Genomic DNA, 23,846 nt, shown 5'->3' with positions numbered 1-23,846 from the left:
TTCTCCTTTAAAGTTTGTATTCACCTTTTTGTCTTTGATTCTGTATGTTTTATTAAAAATAAATGCACAACTCTTTGGTAGTTCTTAGCATTACCCTAATAAATTTCAGACAAGTGGCATTTGGACAGATGTGACAAAGCATTAAAGAAATAAAATTGGAAAAACTGGAAATAAAATTGGAAAAACTGTATGTGGAGAGACAGTTGGGGAGCAGTCAGGTAAATCTGAAACATATATTTAATGCAAAGTATGACAATTTCGCATTGGATTATATTAGATTAGATAAACTTTATTAAACCAATGAGGGAATTCAGAAATTTCAAATTCAAAATAAAAATACTTTATAAGAAGGAATATTTTATAATGTCTACAAGAATGGTTTATGAGAACATGCAGCAGTTACAGTAAAACAGAAATTAGAAATACTAAGAGTAACAGAAATGAGCAAATATTATCCTTTAAAGGAGAAAACAAAAAAAAAAATAGTATAAACCAAACCAAGGGTGTAATAAACATTTTTCTTTTGAGTTAGTCACTATCCACATCTTAAGTCAAAACCAAACTACAATTCAAAACTAAAAGATCTTGCTAAATAGATCTGTATCATTTGTAGAAGTGCTAGTCTCTTGCAATACCTCTCTTTGTTTTACTGAGGTTTAGGCACTAGCTTAATGACAGTGGACATTTTAAATATAATGACTGCCATGTCACAAGTCACAAGGGCATTACGTACGTAGCAAAAATGCAACATCAAGGAGACCAGTCAAAAACTGGCAGTGCCTATGAAGTTCAGAAACACAAAATGGTGATGCACTTGAAAAAACAAATACAGAAAATAGTGAAATAATTATTTAACTGAAATGGCAACAAATAAGTAATTAAAAAAAGAATATTCTTTAAAAAGTTAATCAAAACAAAAATGATTCTAACAAATTCTTAAAAGCCAGAAATATTGTCAAAAATGAAAAGTAGAAAAGTATGTTATTTTATTATATAGTACTAGCAGCAACAGCACAGTCAAAGAGGTAGTGGTGTATTAAAAGCAAGGGATTAAAATTCAGAAGAGGAAATAGCAAAAAATATATTTCTGATACAGTATTGTCATCTGTGAAGAAGTCTGCAACAAGCAAAGAGCTACAGAGAATATTAAAAGGGAACAAATATTTTCGTGTCCAATTTGTTGTGTTTCACTGGCAAATGCAAGGCTCCCAGACAATGATGTAGAAAAGAAAATTACTGTCAGGAACACAAAAATCCCACTTCCCAGTTTATAAATTTTTAGCTATAATGATTACATCGCAAAATGGGAAGGTGAAAACAGATAAAAAAATAACAAATAACAAATCAAATTTTAACTCACAAATACTAAAATCTGAAAAAGATGAAATAATTTAAACAAAAATAAATAAATGGAATACTTCAAAAATTACATGACAGGGAAATAAACACCAAATGTTTTTCTCAGAAACAAACAAGAAATAAATTAATTACTTAAGAACGTGGCTCAAAAACAGAAATACAAAAAGACAGGGAAAAATGTAAAAAAGCATGCATAAATAATTTTTGGCCAAAATATCTAAAACTTGATGTCCTAAAGGCAAAGTTATAAACTGCAAACAAAAAATACAAAGCAGAAACTTAAACAAAAAATCAAACAGCAAAAAAGTGTCTGAAGAGCACAGGAGCAAACACTAGCTAAAGACACAGAAAACATGTGAGACGGTTGAGGTCCTTATATAGTCCTGTCAGGTAAGTGCAGGCCAACTGACCACAGCATCTCAGAATTCTAAATACGAATTAGTCTTAGCTTCTGAAGATAAACATATTTTAGGATAAGCAACCAGGGTAAAATTACAAATATAAAACAAAATGAAAACAGGACAAAGGAAACAGAGTGAGGTGAAATGCCCAATGACATGCTGATGATAGTTTAGGGTAAATGTTTATTAAATTTGCTTTGTTGAAGTCCTCAATAATAGTCAATAATCTTTCAGAATGTAAACACTCGCATTCTATAATAATGGTGTACATATTGTTCAATGCATTTTTCATGTTGGCTTGCAGAGGAATATAAACACCAAAAAAAAACAAGAGAGAATTCCTTTTGAAGATATAATAGACTAAACTTGGATCATTAATCGTTTCTGAATCAGATGTACAGCTTTTAGAGAAAATCTTACCATTTGCATGTCACATGTTGTTCACAAAAAACACATACCTCCCCCTTTGCTTTTACTGGACAATTTTCTCAGATCTCCGTGAAAGACTGAAAAACCTGTATTGTAAGAAATTATCACTGTGTCTAGTGTTTCAGGAGCTAGTCCTGTTTCAGAGAAACAAAAAAAAATAGCAGTTGCTGATGTCTCTGCATTCTGAGCAGAGAGGGTCTGTTTGTTCTCACCTGGATGCCTCCTCTTCATCCCTTTTTCTTAGCTCTCTTTCTCAAGTTATTCTTAGTTGAATCCTGACAGTTATGTTGGCTGAGTATAACTTATGGCAGCAGCTCTACATTTAATTGGTTAAAAGTTGCACAACGAGTACACAATGTCCAAAGTATCCAAACTGTGACATAAGTATTTGTATTCAAAATGTATACACATTTCAAAAGCTATATACCAAAACAATGTTCCTTGTCCCGAGAGCCTCAGATAAAATGTATAAAAATAATGTAGCTGTTTCCCATTGACCAGTACAAGCTTCTCCAAATAGCAACAGATTATAGCTTGTGCAACAATTTAGTCATCAGACCCTCAACAACATGCTGAGCTGACTTCATTTGTGTTAGAGTTTCCTCATGGCACTGCTGACTGGCTTCTTCTGACTCTTGCAGGAACTGATTGAACTAGTAATCCACCCTTTTTTTTATGAGGTGACGTTGGTGTGGCAATTGGTGTTGTTGCTTGGCTGGACACAGTGATAGCACATGCTGTGAAACATCTACAATGTCTTAGTGCTTCGGGCCCACGTACTCCCGATGATTCAAGAACAAGAAAGACCGTATCATGTTGTCCTCCCAGAAGGTCATTCCTTTCTGCTTGCCTTTTTTAAAGCGTGTGTTCAGGTCATTTTGAATTTTTGGTAGACCTTTGCCTTCAGTCCCAATGTGCTGCCACATCAAGTCAATCAAAAACAGTGTTTGGTCTTTGCTGAAGCCCTCATTTGCAAGCAAGACTGCCTGTGGCATCAGTGTTCTCCCAGCAGCTGTCTAAAACAAACTAAGATGTAACAGGTTAGCATGCACAATATTGTTAACATCATTTCTATTTTTATTATAATTATTATTATGATGATCTAACGTGTTAATGTGTGAAAGTCTCCAGCTTCAACCATGTTTGCCAAGACTTTTGTCATGTCCTCATTCAAATAGTATGTAGTGGGGTCCATTGCTTTCTGGTATAATGGACGTGGGAATGGAGTGCTCCTCTGAACAATCTACGAACACATTCGTGTTCATGTCCACATAGACTAAAAAAAGCACACTTTGTCAACATTACAGCCCTGACAGAACTCTGACATACTTAATTTACTTAACCATTTACTTAATTTGTTTAAATGAAAAAAACATTTTAGAACAAAACAATACTTCTCCATGTTAAAAAGTAATTTTTCATCTTTCATTCTAATATTAACTGCTGCTCATGATTAAGTTACTTAACTAATACTATCATGCTGGTAATACAAAAGCAGGGCAAACATTTTGAAGTGTATTATAAATTTATACAGGCTGGTTCTGTTGATATAAGCATGTGTCCCTTCTAATCTAATGGAAGTTATGATAAAAGATTAAATAACTGGTAACAAAGGGACACATTATATTCATCAGTAAGCAAATAAAATGCATGTGAAGTTGTGGTAAATTTAGAAGAAAATTTGGAGACCAAGCAGAATGGTGGTCTTCCTCATCCAAAAAGTCAGTCATGGAGAAATTGTACACTATTTCAAACATTCCCAGAAAAATAGTCATACTAAAATTTAGAGTTTGCCGCAACTGGTTTGATAATCTTTAAGTGGTATTTTATGGCAAATCTCCCCAAAATATGTCCCACTTCAGCTGATTCCACCCTATAAAAAAGAACATTTAAGTTTTAAATTGGAATTTCTGCTTCCAATTATTTTTATTTTTGTATTTCACAGGTTGGGGGATGTGTGGTTTGCTCTTCAACCAGGTTAGCCATTAAGCCATTGTTAGCATGTAGCAGTCCATAACAATAAATTACATGGTACTTGGTACATTCAAATTGTGTAGCAGCATGTCCACAGATAGAAGTTGGACTGTACTTTGTGTATGAGACACAAATAGACAGAAGTACTAATAAACAGTATAAAACTACAGCTTTCTCTTACTGTTAATGCGTCATGCAGCTGTCTTGGATTTTGAAGGTGGGATTGATGAATAGAAAGTCTTTACATGAGGGGGCATTCCAGTAAAAACTTTCAATTGGGAACTAGAAAATTATGAGTGTCCAGTTTAAATAGAACACAAAATGATTCACATTTTAATACTTCTATAGCCTAATGGCTTAATCTGAGTAGCTCTCATTCAAGACAATATTTTATGGACTAATAAAAGATTTTTAGTAGAATACAGAATGTTTAAATATCTGGGACCACGTGTATTACTACACATGCACTTTTATGAAATAAGGACGAATGTGCTGGAGGAGATGACAAAAATCTAGCCATATATGGTACATCTGACAACATTTCTAATCATTTTATGTGTGTATTCATATAAATTGTATAAGGAAAGGCCTGACTCCTATTCAGAAAGGAGAGAAACCAGAAAAAGCCCTACTATTTTCTACTGAAGTTCCATGAAATAGAAGCTGGGCACCCAGCTCCAGGCACCATTTAAAACCAGCTATTCCTGTATTTAATTACTTTAAAAATAGTCAATAATTGTAAATGTGCTCATGACATCGGAATTTTCATTCCTTTTGACAAAAGATACAGTTTTAACAATGCATTTATTTGTAATTGTTTTGCCATTAGTCAATTCACGCAATCTCATGATAAAGTAATATTCTGAGATATAAAAGTAAATGAAGATTATATGTAGAAACCTTCATTTACTTTTGTACCTTTTTGATAGGTTTTGTTCCATTTATTATGAGTTATAAATATTTAACATGTTTATTTATATTTTTGGCACTATTTTGTTTTACCATGGGTGCTGCCATTTTGTCTCTTCTGTTGTTAGAAACAGGTCTCCACTGCTGCAATGGAATCCCTGGAAGTTTCACACTATGATGTGTAAGTCCTTCTGGCATCCAAGACTTGGAACTCAACAAACAGTCTTGTGTGGTGTAAACAAATAAAAAGGATTTTTGGAATCCAGGCTTGCATGTTTTTTCAGCTTTAGGCACTGGTTATGTGGTGGGTTTTGATATTTTGGTACTTTCAATCTCCTGGTTTTGATCTCAGCACTTTTATTTGAATATGTTTGTTTGATCTTCATTGGAATGTTTCGGTTTTTTTCTGCCTTTTTCACCTGTAGTAGAACACCTAATAAATGATGACATGGCACAACTGTAAATAAATGCAGACTTGGCAACTTTTGCTTTGTACAGAAGTAGAAAAGTGCTAGTAACTTAGCAGTAAAGATTTGTGACTATAATTTAATTTCAAAGTCCGACTTGTCAAGTCTAAATTAGCTCTGCATGTGTGAGGGAGAGTTTGTGTTGAAGTGTGCCCTCTGATGGACTGGCTCCTTTACTTGGTCCCTGCATTGTGTCAATGCCTTCTGGAGAAACATTTTCAATGACACCTCCAAAATGGATTAGGCAACTTGGTAATGTAGAAATGGATAGCTCTGTACAATATACATTTTAATTTCACATTATGGAGGTTTTGTTTATGCATGGCAAAGAATTATGATTAAATATATGTTTTGTTTATTCATGGCACATAATTCCAATTAAATACATTAAGATTCCCTATAATAGCATAATAAAATATGGTAATTAGCCATATATATCTGAAATAAACACCAGCTCCCCACAACCATGGACTGAATAAGCAGGTTAGAAAATAGATTGACAGATAAGTTATGATCAAGTTTAGTTGTACAACCAATCTCAAAAATGTTTTCAAATTGAAAAACACAAATTTACAAAAATCTTGGTAACAGAGAAATGTGCACACACAAAGTTCTAACTTTTCTGGATTACATATAAACTGTTATACAACTTAAATACACAAACAATGTTTCCTTTAATGTTTAGGGTGATTTAATGTTTTAAACTCACACAGAGTAACACCCATATTAGCAAAATCAATTGCTTATAGCACAGTAATCTTTATTAAGTACTAGCAGCAGGACCTGGTATTGCCTAGGTAAGTCATTATAAGGCAGAGCTATCTAACCTCTATCTGGCAGCAGAACACACTTTGCCAAATGCAGTTAGGAGGCGTAGTTATGACAAAAAAAGAATTAATACTGCTACAATTCAAAAATAAATATTTTTCTATCACACAATAATTACGTGTTACAAATCACTTTGCTTGAATATAGGACAGAACCTTTTCCTGGATTTTGAGCCCTGAAATAAGTTAAATAATTTCTCAGAAGTCAAAATCCCACCCTCAACTCAGGTACCCCCAGAGTCAAAAGTCTGAGCTACAAAGTAATCTATTTTCACTTCCTAATAATGTGGGATATGTGTGCAAAGTTTGGTTGAGATTGGATCAAAGGTGTGGAATTGTATAAAGAACAAACAAGCATACCCACATTAAGCTTTATTATTACATTTTGGCTGCACTGTGAACAGATACATAAATAGGTCACTGGCACAGTATTTTTTGAAAGACTAGGGGGCTTCGCCCCCTGCTCCCTTAACTCACCAACCCCCGTGTTTGGTTATCCGGATACACACTATTAAGATTTTTTTTTCTCTGAATTGTTGCTATTTCATTAGTTTCACTTTTATTTCAGAACTTCTGTAAAAACAATATTTGGAATCTTTGGAGTCCCAATATGCTGAATCTTTTAAATGAGGTCAGTGAGACATGTGTTTAATGACTTTGTACCATAATTCAGGATAGGTTTCTCTGTTTGGAATTTTAGTACAGACAAAACGATCTACATCATCAGCAAAGTAACCAATAAATGCATGTGAGGTAAACCCCGTTTTTGGACTTAAACTTCAAAGCCTTTCAATATTTACATACGTCTGACATATCACCTATGTCCATATATTCTATCTCTATTCGGCTTTAAGTTAATAATTTTTCTTTTTTTGCGCTAATGCGATGTTTACTGTCTTTGTTTTGATACTGTCGTTTTTTTCTGCTTTCATATTCTGTATCTTGCTCAGCATGTGTATCGTGCCTACGGTTTTTTTTTGGGTTTTTTTGAGTCTTTTGAATTCCAGTTTTCATCATCTCTAACCTGTTCTGCATGTGTTTGGCCCCCTTGTTTTTTAACCTCTTTATGATGTTTTACTTTGTTTTCTACTCTGTCTTTTATTTCTGACCTTGCTTTGTTCTGCTTTTTTTTTCCAATGACACCTGGTCCATGGTGATTATTTTCCCTTTTTCGAGTAATAATTTCCGTTTGTTTGCGCAACTGCGATCTTCACTTTCTTTTTTTTTTATACTTTCTAATTTCCCTACTTTCATATTCTTTAACTTTCTCCACATGTGTATCGCGCCGTTTTTTTTTTTTTTTTGAGCCTTTCGAATTCCACTGCTTTCATAATCTCTAACCTGCTCTGCGTGTGTACAGCACCAACGTTTGTGAACGTCTTTATGAAGTTCTACTTTGTCTTTTACTATCTGTCTTTAAATTCTGAGCCCGATTTGACGTGCTTTTTTTCAATTCCATTTGTTCCGGGCTGATAATTACTCCTTATTTTCTGAATTTGCACCTAGATTATTCTTTTTCTTTTTTGCTCTTTTTTCCTCTCCAACGCTTCTTCTCCGCGATGCTTTCATCTTTGCTTAGTCATCGACATTTCATTTATAATATATTGTCCTTATACGCTTTATATGTGCTGAGACCCTGGATCTGTGTGTGCTCAAATCCTTTAGATGACTGAATGTTTTGCTGCCCGCTGTCTTATTTGATATTGGTTGTAAGTAGGGCGTGTCTTGCAAGAATCTCATGTTCTACGTCATCGCGAGATAGTCCTGGGTCAATCTCTTGGCACAAAGTCTCATGTTTAACCCAGTCGCAGGACTGGGTTTAAACTTCTAGTTTTAAACTAATATCAATAAGTAATGATTTTAACCCAGCCACAGGGGATGCACAAACCAGTGTGTTTTTATTTGTTTCGGTCCCAAGCCCGGATAAATTGGGAGGGTTACGTCAGCAAGGGCATCCGATGTAAAATTTTTCCAAATCAATATGCAGACAAGATGATCCGCTGTGGCAACCCCTAACGGGAGCTGCCGAAAGAAGAATAAGAACAAGTAATGATTTTAACACTTTTAAATTACTTCAATACTCATTTTTCATGTATTGATTCTACAGCCTACATTACAAATGTGCTTCCGGTTCACTCTGGCTTTTGACAATTGAACCTCATAGGACTATTAAACAGCATGGTTAGAGATGCAGGCCTGTTTCCCCTTACTCACCAGTGTAAATAAGATGGCTCCTTTAGCAGCATCGGAGCATTCACCACCATGCTTCATTAACAAAGAGGGCAGCCATGGTGGCTTCTGAAAATACTTTAGCCTTGTAGCAAATGGGGATGGGAAAACCACAAGATAAATGCAAGCCTGTATGCAAGATTTGGTACAGTACAATATCAACTAAAGGGGCTAATTTAGCCAATCACTTGAAGGCCTGCCACACGAGTTGATACAAAGAATGTTCGTGAAGTATCTTGCTTCTACATTATGGAAACATTAATAAATATAAACTGTAAACTGGTGGGCATGAAGTAGGGGTGTCACGTTTATTTTTTTCTACAGGTTAAAACCTCTAATGTAGCTAGTTAAACATTTAACGCATCAAGATGGGGTCTGCAATTATTTTTCCCTGCGGGTCAGTTTAATTTTGCGCTGTTCATTCAGGGGAAACACTTCAGCACTAGAGCTCTGTTGCTCCCTTGATTTTTAAACCCATTCCGCAAGGTGTGCTGCTGTAGCACGTTACTTTCTTTTATTTAATTACTAGGGGGCTTTGCCCCCTGCTCTCTTCGCTCGCCAACCCCCGTGTTTGGTTTTCTGGATACACACTTTTAAGATTTTTTTTTCTTTGAATTGTTGCCATTTCATTAGTTTCACTTTTCTTTCAGAACATATGTAAAAACAGTATTTGGAATCTTTCGAGTTCCAATATGCTGAATCTTTTAAATGAGGTCAGTGATACATGTGTTTAATGACTTTGTACCATAATTCAGGATAAGTTTCTCTGTTTGGAATTTCAGCACAGAAAATGCAATCTACGTCATCAGCAGCTAAATTTATTTTTTTTTGCAAAGTAACCAATAAATGCATGTGAGGTAAAACACATTTTTGAAATTCTCTGACTTAACCTTCAAAGCCTTACAATATTTACATACTTCTGACATATCACCTGTGTCCATATATTCGATCTCTATTCGCCTTTTTAGTTATTTCTCCGAGTAATAATTTCTTTTTTTGCGCTAATGCGATGTTTACTTTCTTTTTTTGACACTGTCTTTTTTTCTGCTTTCATATTCTGTATCTTGCTCTGCATGTGTTTCGCGCCTATGTTTTTTTTTTTTTTTTAAGTCTTTTGAATTCCAGTTTTCATTATCTCTAACCTGCTCTACATGTGTTTGGCCCCTGTTTTGTAACCTCTTTATGACGTTTTACTTTGTTTTCTACTCTGTCTTTTATTTCTGACCTTGCTTTGTCCTGCTTTTTTTTTCCAATGACACCTGGCCTGTGGTGATTATTTTCCCTTTTTCGAGTAATAATTTCCATTTGTTTGCGCTACTTTTTTATACTTTCCAATTTTCCTACTTTCATATTCTTTAACTTTCTCCACATCTGTATCTCGCATACGTTTTCTTTGTTTGAGACTTTCGAATTCCACTGCTTTCATAATCTGTTCTGCATGTGTATAGCGCCAACATTTGTGAACGTGTTTATGAAGTTCTACTTTGTCTTTTACTCTGTCTTTCAATTCTGAGCCCGATTGGACATGCTTTGTTTCAATTCCACTTGTTATGGGCTGATAATTACTTTCCTTATTTTCTGAATTTGCACCTAGATTATTTTTTCTTTTTTGCTCTTTTTTCTCTCCAACGCTTTTGAGTCTCTTTTCTCTGTGCTGCTTTCTTCTTCGCTTAGTCGTCGACGTTTCATTTATAACCTATTGTTCTTATACGCTTTATATGCGCTGAGACCCTGGATCTGTGTGTGCTCAAATCCTTCACAAGACTGAATGTTTTGCTGCCCCGTTATCTTATTTGATATTGATTGCAAGTAGGGCGTGTCTTGCAAGAATCTCATGTTCTACATCGCGAGACGGTCCTGGGTCAATCTCTTGGCACAAAGTCTCATGTTTAAGGTTCCCACGAGATGCTCTGTGGCCATTCTCTTTCGTCTCGCAGGTCTTTAAGTGTCTTCCGAGATCTTAACGTGAAGATCATGTCTCATCTCCCATCTTTCTCTCCCAGGATTTTTTTTTATAATAGAGAGACATAAAGTTAATTGCAAAGTGATACTCTCAGTGGTTTTAAAACAATAAAAGTTCATGTCTTCTAAAAATGAACGTTCTAACGGATTTTATTACAAATTGAATTTCTTATCACAAGTAGTCTAATTCCAAAATTAATAAAGTAGTGATCAAAGACCATAAACCAACACTAAATTCCAAACAGTACCTTTCATGAGACTGTATGGTCTAACATATAATAATTCAGGCTCATAAAAGATATAGAATTCTCTGTAGTACAAATCAACCAATTTCCCAAATCCACATAGTGAAAGTCACTGTTGTAGGTGGGCAGTGGTGGTCTCTGTCTCTCCTGACAAGATTATAAGGCAAGATCCAAACCCTGGACGGTCCTTAGACTTCTGCTAGGCACATTCATACACACATCCATACTAAATTATTTTAAAAGTTAGTTGACTAAATTTGCAAATCTTAAGATGTGAGAGCAAATTATATTACCCAGAGAAAAACCCATGCAGAAATAGTGACAATGTTTAAACTCCAAACCGAGATCAAAGCCCAAGACTTCAAAGCTGTGAGGCAGCTGCACAAACCACTGTGCTACCTGTCTTTGAAACAGCTGTTCTTTATTAAATTTCACAGTCTTTAGATGTCCTGATCAAATCCATCGAATACATGCAAGGTATGTGAGTTTTTAATAAGACACATGCAATAGGAGAATGATCGAACTCTTTTTTTATAGCTCTTTATAAATATTTTCCATGATTTAAGGAATGTATAAATGAATATAAAACCTTATCATGACAAAGGTGCTTTGTTAGGGAAGATTATCAATTTCTACCTACTCCACACTTCCAAAAATATTGCAACTTAGGGTTGTTAGAGTTCTTATTTGTACCATACCAGTATTCTATGCTTTCTAATTATTCATTTAAAAATTTGCAATGTTACCAAAATTTGTTTTAATTTTAAAATAAGTATACTGTATATACAGCACAATATAATAATAAAATGAAGACAAAGATGTTGTTTTTCTTATAGTAGCAATATTATTGATGTTGCAACTGTTTAAGAGCATTATAAGATGTTTAGGATATAATCCATTCCTGAAATACGTCTGTCTTATTGAAGTTGTATGGGAGCTAAAAGTCACTTAAACTGTGCATTACTTTTGGCATGAATTTTAACTATGCAATTTTCAATTAAGTTAAATATATTTCAGTCAGGGAAACAATCAATACAAAATTGCAAACATCAGTTTCAAATTAACCTTGCACCCAGCACAATCCCTGTTCAATTCAGAGAGCTACAGTATATGTGCAGAAAGATCTTTAAGTAATTCATCATGTATATTAATACTGTACATCAAAAAAGATAAGCAGAGGCCCATCATGCTTATTTTAGAATACAATTAATGAATTCTTGTCAAATTATGAAACAACTCTGGGACATTCCTTAAAGAGAAATTTTATTTTTTCCAGTTTTACATAATATAAGAATCACATTTCCACTGTTGGCACCCTACCCGGGATTGGTTCCTGCCTTGTGCCTTGTGTTGGCTGGGATTAGCTCCAGCAGACCCCCGTGACCCTGTGTTCGGATTCAGCCGGTTGGGAAATGGATGGATGGACATTTCCACTGAGTTATGGAGAGAGGGTTATCATTTGTCTAGATGAAAAAATTAGCTGATATGCAAGTGATCTAGGTTGGTAACATGCACTGAGACCACATTGCCACACCCACCAAACGACTAGGATATATCAATAACCTTTCTCTGATAATGTTGCTGTTATAATTTTGATCTAAGTTCTTTGTGGTTTATAAGATTCATGATCATATGTAGATTCATGACCCAAACTGTGCTCCATACTTAATGATGTCCTGATATCAGGGTCACTATTGTAGAATACATTGAAGGTTTTACATACATGTACTAATCAACAAGTAATATGTTGCCACTCTTCAATGCCATAATTAGTTGAATATAACTACCTTACTTCAAAACTTTCATATTTATAATCTGAAAATTTCTAAACACAACTTACAACACTACCATTAGAGGTGCTGATGACACTAATGTTAGCAGACAAGTGAATACATAAGATTCTGGGTGGATTTTCTATTGGAAAAATATTAATTTACTTACATTAGGAGAAGTGAAGAAGTTAAGTAGAACTATATTCAAATCAGAAATTATTCAACATTTCTTCACAGGCATATCACAAAAAAATATTAGAGAAACACTAAAGACATTTAAAATCTAAGTGGATGGAAATTTGGACAACATAAAAGTCAGGAACTAAATTACCTTGATGGAATAAATGGATCTCCCCTTGTTTGTAAACCATTGTTTGTAATTTCCATTTATCAAACGAATAAAAACCCTGAACAGGGACAATATTTCACCATTAACAGTCACACAGCATGACATATCATTCAAAGCCATATATTTTGACATGTGAAATTAAGCCAAAATGTTGTTGTTAGTGTGGAGTGTGCAACCTTGGCTCCCATCTGTGTAGGTTATCCTCTGGGTACCACATTTTTCCTCCCACTTCCCCAAAGACATGCAGATTAGGCTAAATGACAATGGTAAATTGGCCTCATTTTGGTGTTGAGCATATGTATAAATGGGTCCTGTGAGACTGGCACGGAGCTTGACATTAATTGTTGCCAGGTTGCCACTGACCACCATTTTAAGGCAACTGGCAACCATGTTTTTGGCTCCAGGTTGCCAAGAATGTCAACCAATAAAGTGATACAGCAGTTTTTGGCAGTGAAACGGAAATGGACAGTTTTTGCTTGTTATGCATAATTGACAGATCAGCACATGACTTGTCGATTGCTAGCCAGTTTTACAATTAAAATAAAACATAAGCTATACTCATGTACTCTGTTCTTCCTGGCTTTACTTTATGTGGGCAAAGCATGTTAAAAAAACAGTAGCCGTGTAAGCATGTGAGTGAGTTGGGTGTGAACTTAATAGGAATGTTAAAAGTCTCCTTTACCTTAGGACAGGGGCTCATAAACTTATTAAGCCAACCCTAAACCAAACCCCAAAATGTATCCACTGGTCTGGGCCCCCCTCTAACATAACCCTAATGCAATGAAACTAAGCATGATCTTGGATTCCATTAACAGCAGGTTGCACAGCATAAACTTGGATAATAGCAGACCTATTATTCAAAGTCAGTTATTAAGTATAGCAGGCAATTGACGCATATGTGATCAAGTATCATGTGATAGCTCTAGGCCAGAGTACTCAACCATTTTTCTTGGTGTAACATCTCCAGGAATTGAAATGTTTTGAAGCACCACCATTTTTTAATATTAAATTTCATAAGCACTGAACTCTTATACACACAACTAAAGACAATATTTCTTTAATCCCCCTTCCCTAATATTTCATTTAGAATTTTTTAACAATGGATTATTTGTAGTTTTTTGTGTGGGTCTGTGTTTTTTAATTTTAATGTATATGCCAAATATTTGATTATTTGAATGTACAAACACTACTGCAAATTAATATGGAATAAAAGGAAAACCTTTCAATACTTCACATTTGCAAAAAGTATAGGTATGTATTGACTGTATATGTATGTGTACTTTTCTACTTTTATTTTTCTATTTTTATTTATTGATCACTCCTACCACTTCTTTATAAAGTATCTATCTATCTATCTATCTATCTATCTAATCCAGATTTAATGCACATATGTAACATATTAAGTTTTTTCCCCTTTGTTATGGGCAAAAACAGGAAAACTTCTCACAAATGGTTCCAAGTCAATGTAAGATCTGAGCCTGTGTCATGGCTGCCCAGTTTTGCTTCTATAGGTTTAGCCATTTAGTGTTTAGGTTTAGTATTTATTTTTTAAGGAAGGATGAAGGTTACTGAACATTAGTAATTCTGTCCAAAAAAAAGCTTTCTGCTGTTGATTAATATTAGTAGCACTAAAAATTAAATGTTGTGTGCATTATTAATTGTTAACATTTGTCTTTCTTTCACATTATACATTGTATATTCTTCTGCACTAGCTTATGAATTTGTAAAACTCTGAAAAAGATGATGCAGCAGACAAGATTACCAAAACTAAAAATTATTGTAATCTTGGCGAACTGATGATGGAGCATGAGAGACTGAAAAACATTTTGCAGACTGAGATTTAATGAAGGCAACACCCATCTGTTATGAAGCACTCTTTTGCATAAATTTGTAATTCTTGGCATGTTGTTCCCATGCCATCCTGGTATAGATCGACTCAAAGAGGTGGGGAGCGATATGGAGATGTGACCTTGACCACCCGAACAAGAATTGGCACGTGGCATAAACGGAATGGAAGAGTGAGGTCAGGTCAGTGAGACAGGAGTGGAGGCTCACTACAGGAGCACTGTGAGATGCAGTTATAGAACTGAAACGCAACATAGCTTTGGGCCACTCTTTCCCTTCTCTCTCTCTCTCTCTTTGGGTGTATCTTCACTTATTACCTGAAAGCAACTCACATACTGCACTGGTTGAGAACTGCAGCACTAGTCTTTAACTACTTTGATACATTTTAATACATCAATTGCTTAATATTTTCAATTATGTGTATTTAATAATTAGTTGATTTAAAGACAATTTCAAAATTGGAATTGATTTTTTTCAAGAATGTGAATCTTGCCTTGAGTGCTCCAGACACCCCCAAGTACTATGAAAACCACAAGCTTAGAGAGACGAACGTAAAAGAGAAGAATAATAGCACAGAACCCACAGCCACTACAACATGTCTGCTGTGTAAAAGTCTGTTCACGTGTGTGAAGATTAAAGATATACTAAATGAAGCATGTACTATGAAAAAGATGGAACTAAAGTGAAGGTGTTTGGAGCCACAAATCTGATAATACATTTAAGATTACATCACAAAGCAAATTATGCCGATTCTCAACATTTTTCATTACAATGGGTAGAACGGTGTTCTTTTGACAGATTTGTTCACTTATTTTTTATTGTTTCTTCAAAGCAGTGAAATGTTGGTAAATTAAACATCAATACATTATACTAGTAATAATTACTTTTTATTTAAATACAAGATACAAGGATCGAAATTTTAGAAACCCAAAAAAGGAACAAGTACGAGAAATGGTGCTGAATGTTTTAGTAAAAAAGATGTAAAACAGAGGGTGAGCAGGAGGAGATGAGACACACACACACACACAAGGGTCTGCTGTTATTATACTTTAAAATATGTGGAGGATTGTTACATATTTTCGTTTATTGGACATTTGCCATAAAGAATGTGTATATATGTGTAACAGATCTATTAAAATATATAACATTGTTTTCCAAGCCATCCATTTCCAAACCAACTTATACCAAGCACAGTCATGGTGAAGTGGGACCCTATTCCAGCAAGCACCTGGCGTAAGGCAGGAACAAACCTTGGACAAGGTACCAGTAAATCAAAGAGTAAACACACAGTCATCCAAGGGCCAATTTAGTAAAGTCAATTCACCTACCCTGCATGTTTTTGGGCTGTACCCATGTGGACATGGGGAGAACATGCAAACTCCTATCTCCTTATTGGAAGGTAGCAGCACACCCACTGCTTCACCACTGTACTTTGTTAAAATTTTTTAAATTACTGATTGTTTGTTGCAACCTTAAAGGAAGACCTATGATGTTGCTTACAATGTTGTGATCTGGGTATTTATGCCAAAATTAGGAAAAGTTTTTCATTTTATTTGGGTTTGGTGATGACTTGCTGAAGCCAAATCTTGTTGTTTGGGCTTGTTTAAGCAGTTCATTTTTATTTGATGATGTAAAGTATTAAATGAAAACAAGATTATAATAGGGATAGCAGGATGGAATCATATTCAGTGCATTTTAAGAAAACAAAGAATGTATATTGTTAAGTTTTTTTAAGTAACCATCTACCACTTTAAATTTCAAATGCTAATTAATAAGTGTTTTAGCTGTGAAAAAAAGGTATGAATTGCTCAATAAACTGAATTACACCAACCCAATCCCCACAAGCTAAGTTTGAGCGAACCACATGACTCAAGGAATGGATGTACATAGTGCCATAATTCTGACACGTTAAGTGATACAACTATAGATTGAAATGCTGTATAGTAGCAAGTAAAAAAAAAATTGACACATAATTGCATAGCGTCTTAATTACTCAAAATATGATACCTGGCTGCCAGGTCTGACAACTAATTTCAAAAGTTAGTGCTGAGCCCTACAAGAACCCTGTCCAAGGTACTTTCTTGCCTTGTATCCAAAACTGCACCCCTAATTGGATCATGTGGGTTGGAGAATGTAATGTTAAGGCAACTCACATGAACAGAGAAGAACAAACAAACTACAGAACAATGTAGCAGATGAATGTGTAAGTTGGTGTGATGACTCTTTTTTAAATCTAAACATTATAAAAAACTAAGGAACATATAAATGATTTCAGGAGAAACATTCACTTACAAGAAACATTTATCAAAGACAATGCAGTGGAAATTGTTGACAATTATAAATATCTGGGAATAATCGTAAACTCAGAAAAGACTTTTCAGGAAAACAGACACCAACTGCAAAAAGTTACAACAGTGCCTCTACTGACTAAAGAGGTGGAGTCTTCTTAGTGCTAGTACTTCCATTATTTCATTATTTTAGAAAATTTGTATGAAGTCTGTCTTTATTTATGTTCTTATTGACTGGTTTGGAAATCTTAATGTCAGCAACAAAAAGAGAAATTAATATAAATAATAAGCATAATTATAAAATGCAGCAGTATTAAAATAATAAGGTCTCAACAGTCCAATCTCACAAGAGCTGCTTAATAGTCATGTGTTATGGAAAGCACAGTGTATTTTATCATACAGGATTCAACCACTATTTACTCAATTTCAATTGTTGCCACACATATTATGTCTACTGCTATATTAAATTTATTTTACTAATTTTGTTTGATAGCTGGGTTTTTTGTTGATGTGCTTTTAGCATTACGTCTTGGTCTCTCTGTAAAACCTGCTGACAAACCAAATTTCCCCCCTGGACAATAAAATGTAGTTTAATTGAATTGAATGGTCTGGCCAGGGGAAAAAATGATATAAATATACATTTTATATAAATATAAAACAAAATATCCTAGAAATATGTGATTTTTTGTGCAGGCCACTTTTTTATACAAAGCATCTAAACCTTAATAAAGGTAAACACCTACTGCATATACTATTAAATGTAATGATTTCTTTGCTTATAGGCTGTGCCAACTTCTTGCAGATGCCCAAATGCCAGTGTTACCTTTTACTGCTAGCCCCCGGCCATGTCCATTTGTTGGGTCCTTTAATGTCGTTTTTTCCTTTTGTCAGTTCGAAAAACCCGAGGCCGCACTTCACCTCTTTGAACATGACGCAATTCCTTAAGTATCCTTCCCCTTGTCCATGCTGAACTCATAATTCACCACATCCCATACGTCTAACACAGAAGGCCAAACAGTCCTGTCACGTTCTTTCGGCCAACCGTGCTTTCGTTTGGCACGCCTTCAACGAAAAGCAAAAACGATGCGATCTTTTATCATTTAAAAACACTCACTATTAGCAACCTCATTTGCCATAGTCTGATATGTAAACTTTAATGTACGTATTCTGGTATGTGAATCTGCGATAAAGCTTTACTTTCCATAGTCTGCATAGTAAGCAAACACGTAAAGCAGACGAATCCAATCGCTTAGTGCTGCGTCACGTGGCCGGTTCCTCACGTGATCGGCCTTCCGGATTTGGAGTATCAGTTGCCCGGAGGGGCGAAGGTAAAGATTCAAAGTGAAATCTAATCCCAGTTTAAGAGTTACCTGACTGATGAGGTACGCAAAAGAGTAAACCAGAGGGATATTCATAACAGTACATTATTACGTTTATTTTGTTTTTTTTCTTTCTCGTTTTCTAGTAGACCTGCAGCTTGATTGGAGACAGCAGCAGCTCTTAAGGCGAAAGATAAGTGAATTAGTTGCCATCCTTCTCCAGCGAAACGTCGATCTTCGGCTTTCTCTCCTTCTGATTGTGTGGGCACGGTGGTGTGCGCCACTGCTTGGGGTTTATCAGCCAGCGGCAGGTGAAGACACAACGCATCAGTAACTGGCAGTGTGCGGCAGGCGAAAGCAACAATGTCTCAGTACACACAATTTCCTGATCCGGACGCAACCAACCCATTTCAGGTAATGAAACATACGTGTTTTGTTAATTATGATTTTGACTATAACACACACAGGTTTGCCACTTGTATCCCTTTAGAGAGGGGAGAGTTGCGAGTGTCGTATTTTTCAGTAGTTTTCATTCGTGTTATTTGTCGGGATAGGAGGGTTACTTACCAGTGGTAGGGTGACCATATTTTGATTTTCAAAATAAATAAATAATAACAGGAAAATTGAGCAGCGGCGACTTGAGGCAGGCGATGTCCAGGTTGGGGCTGGGGAGGTTCATGTGGAAGCGGTTTGTATTTATGTGGATGGGTGTGGGATAGATAGTTGGAAAATGTCTCCAATACCATGCAACAATGTGAGTGAATTTTAATACATAAACTGTTTTAACAACGATAATAACAAATAGCCTATATGGCCGAATAATCTTGCATTCAGTTTGAACTCTTTACATATCCCTTATAACTAACATAAATACATCTTAAAAATGAACTTTTACAGTCTTTTTTCATTTATTTATCTTTTATTTTCATGGCAATATAAATACATTTTTTTAAAATCCAACATTGACATTTTTCACATCTTTTAATTTGCCCGGGCATCTGGGATGGTACCACCCTTTAGGTGAACTAGGCAGTCTCCTAGTGTGGCAAGGTGGTAGTGGTTTGGGGTGCTTTTTTTGCTGTTTGAACCAATATAGGTATATCTGTGCACTCAAAACACTAACCGGGACCATCCCTGACATTCACCTGCCTGCTCTTTGATATAATACCTCTATATCATTTCATCTGGCTTGAAACACTAATGAAGTCCACCCCTGACAAAGTCTTTTCGGTATAATATCTGTATATCACATCATCTCACTTGGGCACCCATCTTTATTTGACTATAATATACATATACATGAGCACTCAAAACAACAATGGTGAACCAGTGCCACCGCCATGTTCCAATATAATGTATGTACAACACTGCCCTGAAAACTCCCAAGATTTGGGAGCAACATTTATAGCTTTGTCTAGGGTGGCAGAAAAGCTAGAGCTGGCCCAGGCAGTTATACATCCCTAAAGTTCAAAGATCAAATCATTCTCAAAAGTCTATCATTGCTAGTCAAGTAGGCACAAATGTTTTTGCAAGACTTGTGTAAAAATTCTATACATATAAGACCCTCGAGTGACATGAACATACAAGTGCTTCATTTCCTTTGACCAATGGCTTAAAAAAAGTGTCTGCATTTGTATTGTGAAAAGGAATAGCAAAGAAAACTGCAGTATTCATCAGCTGTGAATAAAACCCATTGCTTTAGACCTTTCAAAATATTTGGCCCACTCCTGGGGCCTCATGTATAAACTGTACGTACGCACAGAAATGTTGCGTACGAACCTTTCCACGCTCAAATCGCGATGTATAAAACCTAAACTTGGCGTAAAGCCACGCACATTTCCACGGTAACTCATACCTTGGCATACGCAATTTCTCCGCTCGGTTTTGCAGACTGGCGGCACCAAGCATCAAAGCAGTGCTACTGTTCCTGTGTGGTTACCCTTTCTTAGATCCACATCCACGGCGGCGGCTTTATCAAATACACTGAAATTAACCGCATATCGTTCATAAATTTAATGCATCTGATTGTAATTAACCTGTAACAATATAATGGTCCACAGAATGGTCAAACTACTGTTCCTGTGTGCTCATCCTTTCTTTCTTAGCTCCACATTCCTGACGCGGCTTTATAAATACACTGAAATTAACTGCATATTGTTAATTAGTGTAATGCATCTGATTGTAATTAACCTGTAGCAATATAATGGGCCAGGGAATAGCCATAGTATTCCAAATACCATAACTGCTTTAGCGTTGTTACGCTCACTGCATCTTGTTCTTCTTTTTGCTGCTCCCGTTAAGGGTTGCCACTGCGGATCATCTTTTTCCATATTACTCTCACTGCACCACTCAGAGTATTTATATCACTGTATCTGAGTGTGAATCACAGCAGCAGATGATCCGAAAGAGAATTATCGGTATACAGTTTCAAGCACACACTACCTCAACCACGGCAAAAAGCGTCAAAGCCTTTCCTGTACGGACCTCGCGTTTCAGAAACAGTTTCATCCCAAGAACTATAAACGCACTCAATCAGTCCATCAAGTGCTCCTTGTAGAACTGTTTGGACTTATAAGTACAATTACCTCACTGTAAACTTACACTACAGTTATAATATTGCACAACCTGCGCTACTTTATAAAGCGCGTATGATGACAATATCATTTTTAAGATGAAATGCAGCAAAATATGTTGCTTATAGTATACAGATAAAACTTTAACTTCATTTAAATAATCTGTATTGTTAATAATTAAACATGTGAGGACACGGTGCCGCTGCGTATAGCTAGTTCAAGGATAGCTCCTGCCTTGCGCTGTATTCTTGCTGGTGCTGACGCGACACTGGAAGGATAGACGGATAGAATAATTAAACATGTACTACGAAGATATTTCAATGTTCCTTAAAAGTTTTGAAGAATCGGCGTTCTAAGCTTACAAATGGCTTAACGTCTATTACAGAGCTGATTGTGTGGCGATTGGAGAAAGAAAAGTATGGACAGGAATTGGAGGTTAGTAAGTTTGAAAGAGACAGTACTTCTGTAATAAATTATTTCATCGAAGGTCGCACATGGTGCAGCAAGCCTCTTGTGTGAGATATGAACAATCACTGCGCCACCATGTTCCCATGTTTAATAACATGCTTTCATTCCTATCGTCATGAAAATGATATCATGTATACATCTCAGTATTTTAATTATTCAGAGAGCTGTAATATCTCGAATGTAATGGATTCTGTGTCCTGTCGGAGAAAGAGAAAGAACGGAAGCACGTAGTGATTCACACACATAGAGCACATAGAAGATCAAACACAGAACAAAGCATTTAACATGCTACTTGAGAAACTAGTAAAATAAACAATTTTAAGATGAAGTTTATGATGTTCTACTTTAATGGCAAAATAAACTACGTGATTAAAGTGGAAATTTCGAGATTAAAGTTGACATTTCGTGCTTTTTTCCCCACTGTGTGCCTTTGTTTTTTGTCTGTACCCTAATAAGCTTTCATATGACACTAAGACGGTGGGCTACGACTTGCCTTTTCACGGCGACTTTGATATGTGATTTCTTTTTTATTTCGGGCACTGTGTGACTTTGTGAATTTGATCTTTCGAGTTTTTCCGACACTCTGTAACTCGATCAACTTTCTTTTGTTGATTATATCACTGTTTAAACCAACAAATAGTACGTTTTTCCTTTGCCTCCACTTGGTATTCGCTGAAATTCTTATATTTTCCCCTGTGCTTTTCCCATTGTCTTTTCACAGAAGGCTATTTATATTGATTTGCATATTCAAAGAGGCATAATTCTGGGAGGAGTTGGGGCGGGACAGAAGGCGCGTGCACGTGCGTTACTTTTCACGCTGATCGGGATTTATGTAGTGGAAGAACGTGAAAGTATGCGTGCGCACAAATTCCTGCATATGGATTTTTCTGTGCGTACACACAATCCCGCTTTTGTGCTTACGCCATGTTATAGTGTGAGTTCTACGCACGGCGTTATACATGAGGCCCCTGGTGTGCTTGTCCTGTCTCAGAATGGGGGAATGTCATTTTTAACAAAGCAGTCGTGCATTAGAACATAAGAAATTTGACAAACAAGTGGAGACCATTTAGCCCATCAAGCTTGTTTGTTTAACTAATAGCTAGGCTGTGCAAAATCTCATCCAGATACTTCTTAAAGGTTTTCAAGGTTTATGCTTCAACTAAATGTCTCAGTAGTCTGTTCCAGATTCTCACAGCTCCTGGCTCCAGTCTCAAATGCACTTTCCCTTAATTTCCACTAGTGTCCTCAAGTATGTGATTCACCCTTAAGATGAAAGAATTAAACTAGATCTGCTTTACGTATTAATATCTTTGAGAATTTTGAAGACCTAGTTTAAGTTCCCTATGCAGTCTCCTTTGTTTGTGATTAAACAGGTTTAATTGTCTAAGTCTGTCAGTATATGACATGTCCTTGAGTCCTAAAATGCAACTGATAGCCCTCCACTTACACATCTTCAAATTCTGCTATGTCTGTTTCGTAGCGTGGTGACCAGAACTGCACACAGTACTCCAAATGCAGTCTTGCTTGTGCATTATGTAGTCTAAGCATAACATCCCTCAATTTATATTCAAGTGTTTACGAAACAACCTAAAATTATATTTGCCTTATTAAATGCTTCTGCACATTGCTTTGAAGATGAAAGCGTTGTGTCAACGTTAACCTCTGAATCTTCTTCAAAGGTTGCTTCCTGGAGGACAGTGTCTCCACTATTTATAATTTTACATTCCTGCACTTTTTTGCATTAAACTGCATTTATCAAGTGAAGCCCAGTTATGAAGCTTGTCCAGGTCATTTTGAATTCTTTTTGCCACTATCTCACTGTCTGCCATTCCTCCAGTTTTAGTGTCATCTATGAATTTCAAAAGTTTAGTAACTATACTGGAATCAAAACCATTAATATAAATTGGAAAAGGTTAAGGTCCCAGGACAGACACCTGAGGTACTCCACTGGTGACCTCATTCCATGTGGAGCATTTTCTTCTTACCTGGAGTCTATGGATCTGTAGCTGTTTTGTTTAGTTGTGTAGAATGTGGAAACTCAATCTGCCTACAATCCAGTCTGTTAATTTAGCTAACATACACTCTTCTGTAGCTGCAATTTTGTATATTGCAAGGCTTACAGTCTCCTCCACAATTATTGACACACGTGGTAAAGATGAGTAAAAAACGTTATAAATATAAAACACCTTTTGGTTAATCACTTTAATCACACACTGAAAAAATAGAGAAATAGAGTCTTTAACTGAAATAAATTTATTCTGAGAAAAAAATTTTCATCAATAAATATTAAAAAACTATGTGTGCCACGGTTATTGGCACTCCTGCACTTAATACTTTGTGTAGTCTCCCTTTGACAATTAAACAGCACCATGTTGTTTCTGTAACATCCTATAAGGTTGGAGAATATAGAGTAGAGCAGGGGTCCCCAAC

General features: G+C 35.8%; 1 protein-coding gene and 1 long non-coding RNA gene across 7 annotated transcripts in view; one reads left to right on the top strand and one right to left on the bottom strand.

Moving 5' to 3' along the window:
• Positions 1 to 243: 243 nt before the first annotated feature.
• Positions 244 to 23,846, bottom strand: part of LOC114646752 (uncharacterized) — a 182,404-nt gene continuing 158,801 nt past the window's right edge. Inside the window, exons 2-3 of one of the 3 annotated variants that reach the window (XR_007934270.1) lie at positions 3,297 to 9,494; positions 244 to 3,215 (exon numbers count right to left, since the gene is read on the bottom strand). This is a non-coding gene — a long non-coding RNA (uncharacterized LOC114646752). The remainder of the gene's footprint in view (positions 3,216 to 3,296; positions 9,495 to 23,846) is intronic. The other 2 variants (XR_007934268.1, XR_007934269.1) reach the window with 2 other exon arrangements.
• Positions 18,258 to 23,846, top strand: part of scamp3 (secretory carrier membrane protein 3) — a 42,264-nt gene continuing 36,675 nt past the window's right edge. Inside the window, exons 1-2 of one of the 4 annotated variants that reach the window (XM_028795084.2) lie at positions 18,258 to 18,384; positions 18,525 to 18,789. In XM_028795084.2, the coding sequence (XP_028650917.1) occupies positions 18,739 to 18,789 (51 nt within the window). In that variant the 5' untranslated portion in view covers positions 18,258 to 18,384; positions 18,525 to 18,738. Of the gene's footprint in view, positions 18,439 to 18,521; positions 18,790 to 23,846 lie in introns of all 4 variants that reach the window. The other 3 variants (XM_028795082.2, XM_028795081.2, XM_028795083.2) reach the window with 3 other exon arrangements.

Source organism: Erpetoichthys calabaricus, chromosome 2, assembly GCF_900747795.2.
Source record: "Erpetoichthys calabaricus chromosome 2, fErpCal1.3, whole genome shotgun sequence".
NCBI lineage: Eukaryota > Metazoa > Chordata > Cladistia > Polypteriformes > Polypteridae > Erpetoichthys > Erpetoichthys calabaricus.
Note: the sequence above shows the minus strand (reverse complement) of the source record. Positions and strands in the feature narration are given on the sequence as shown.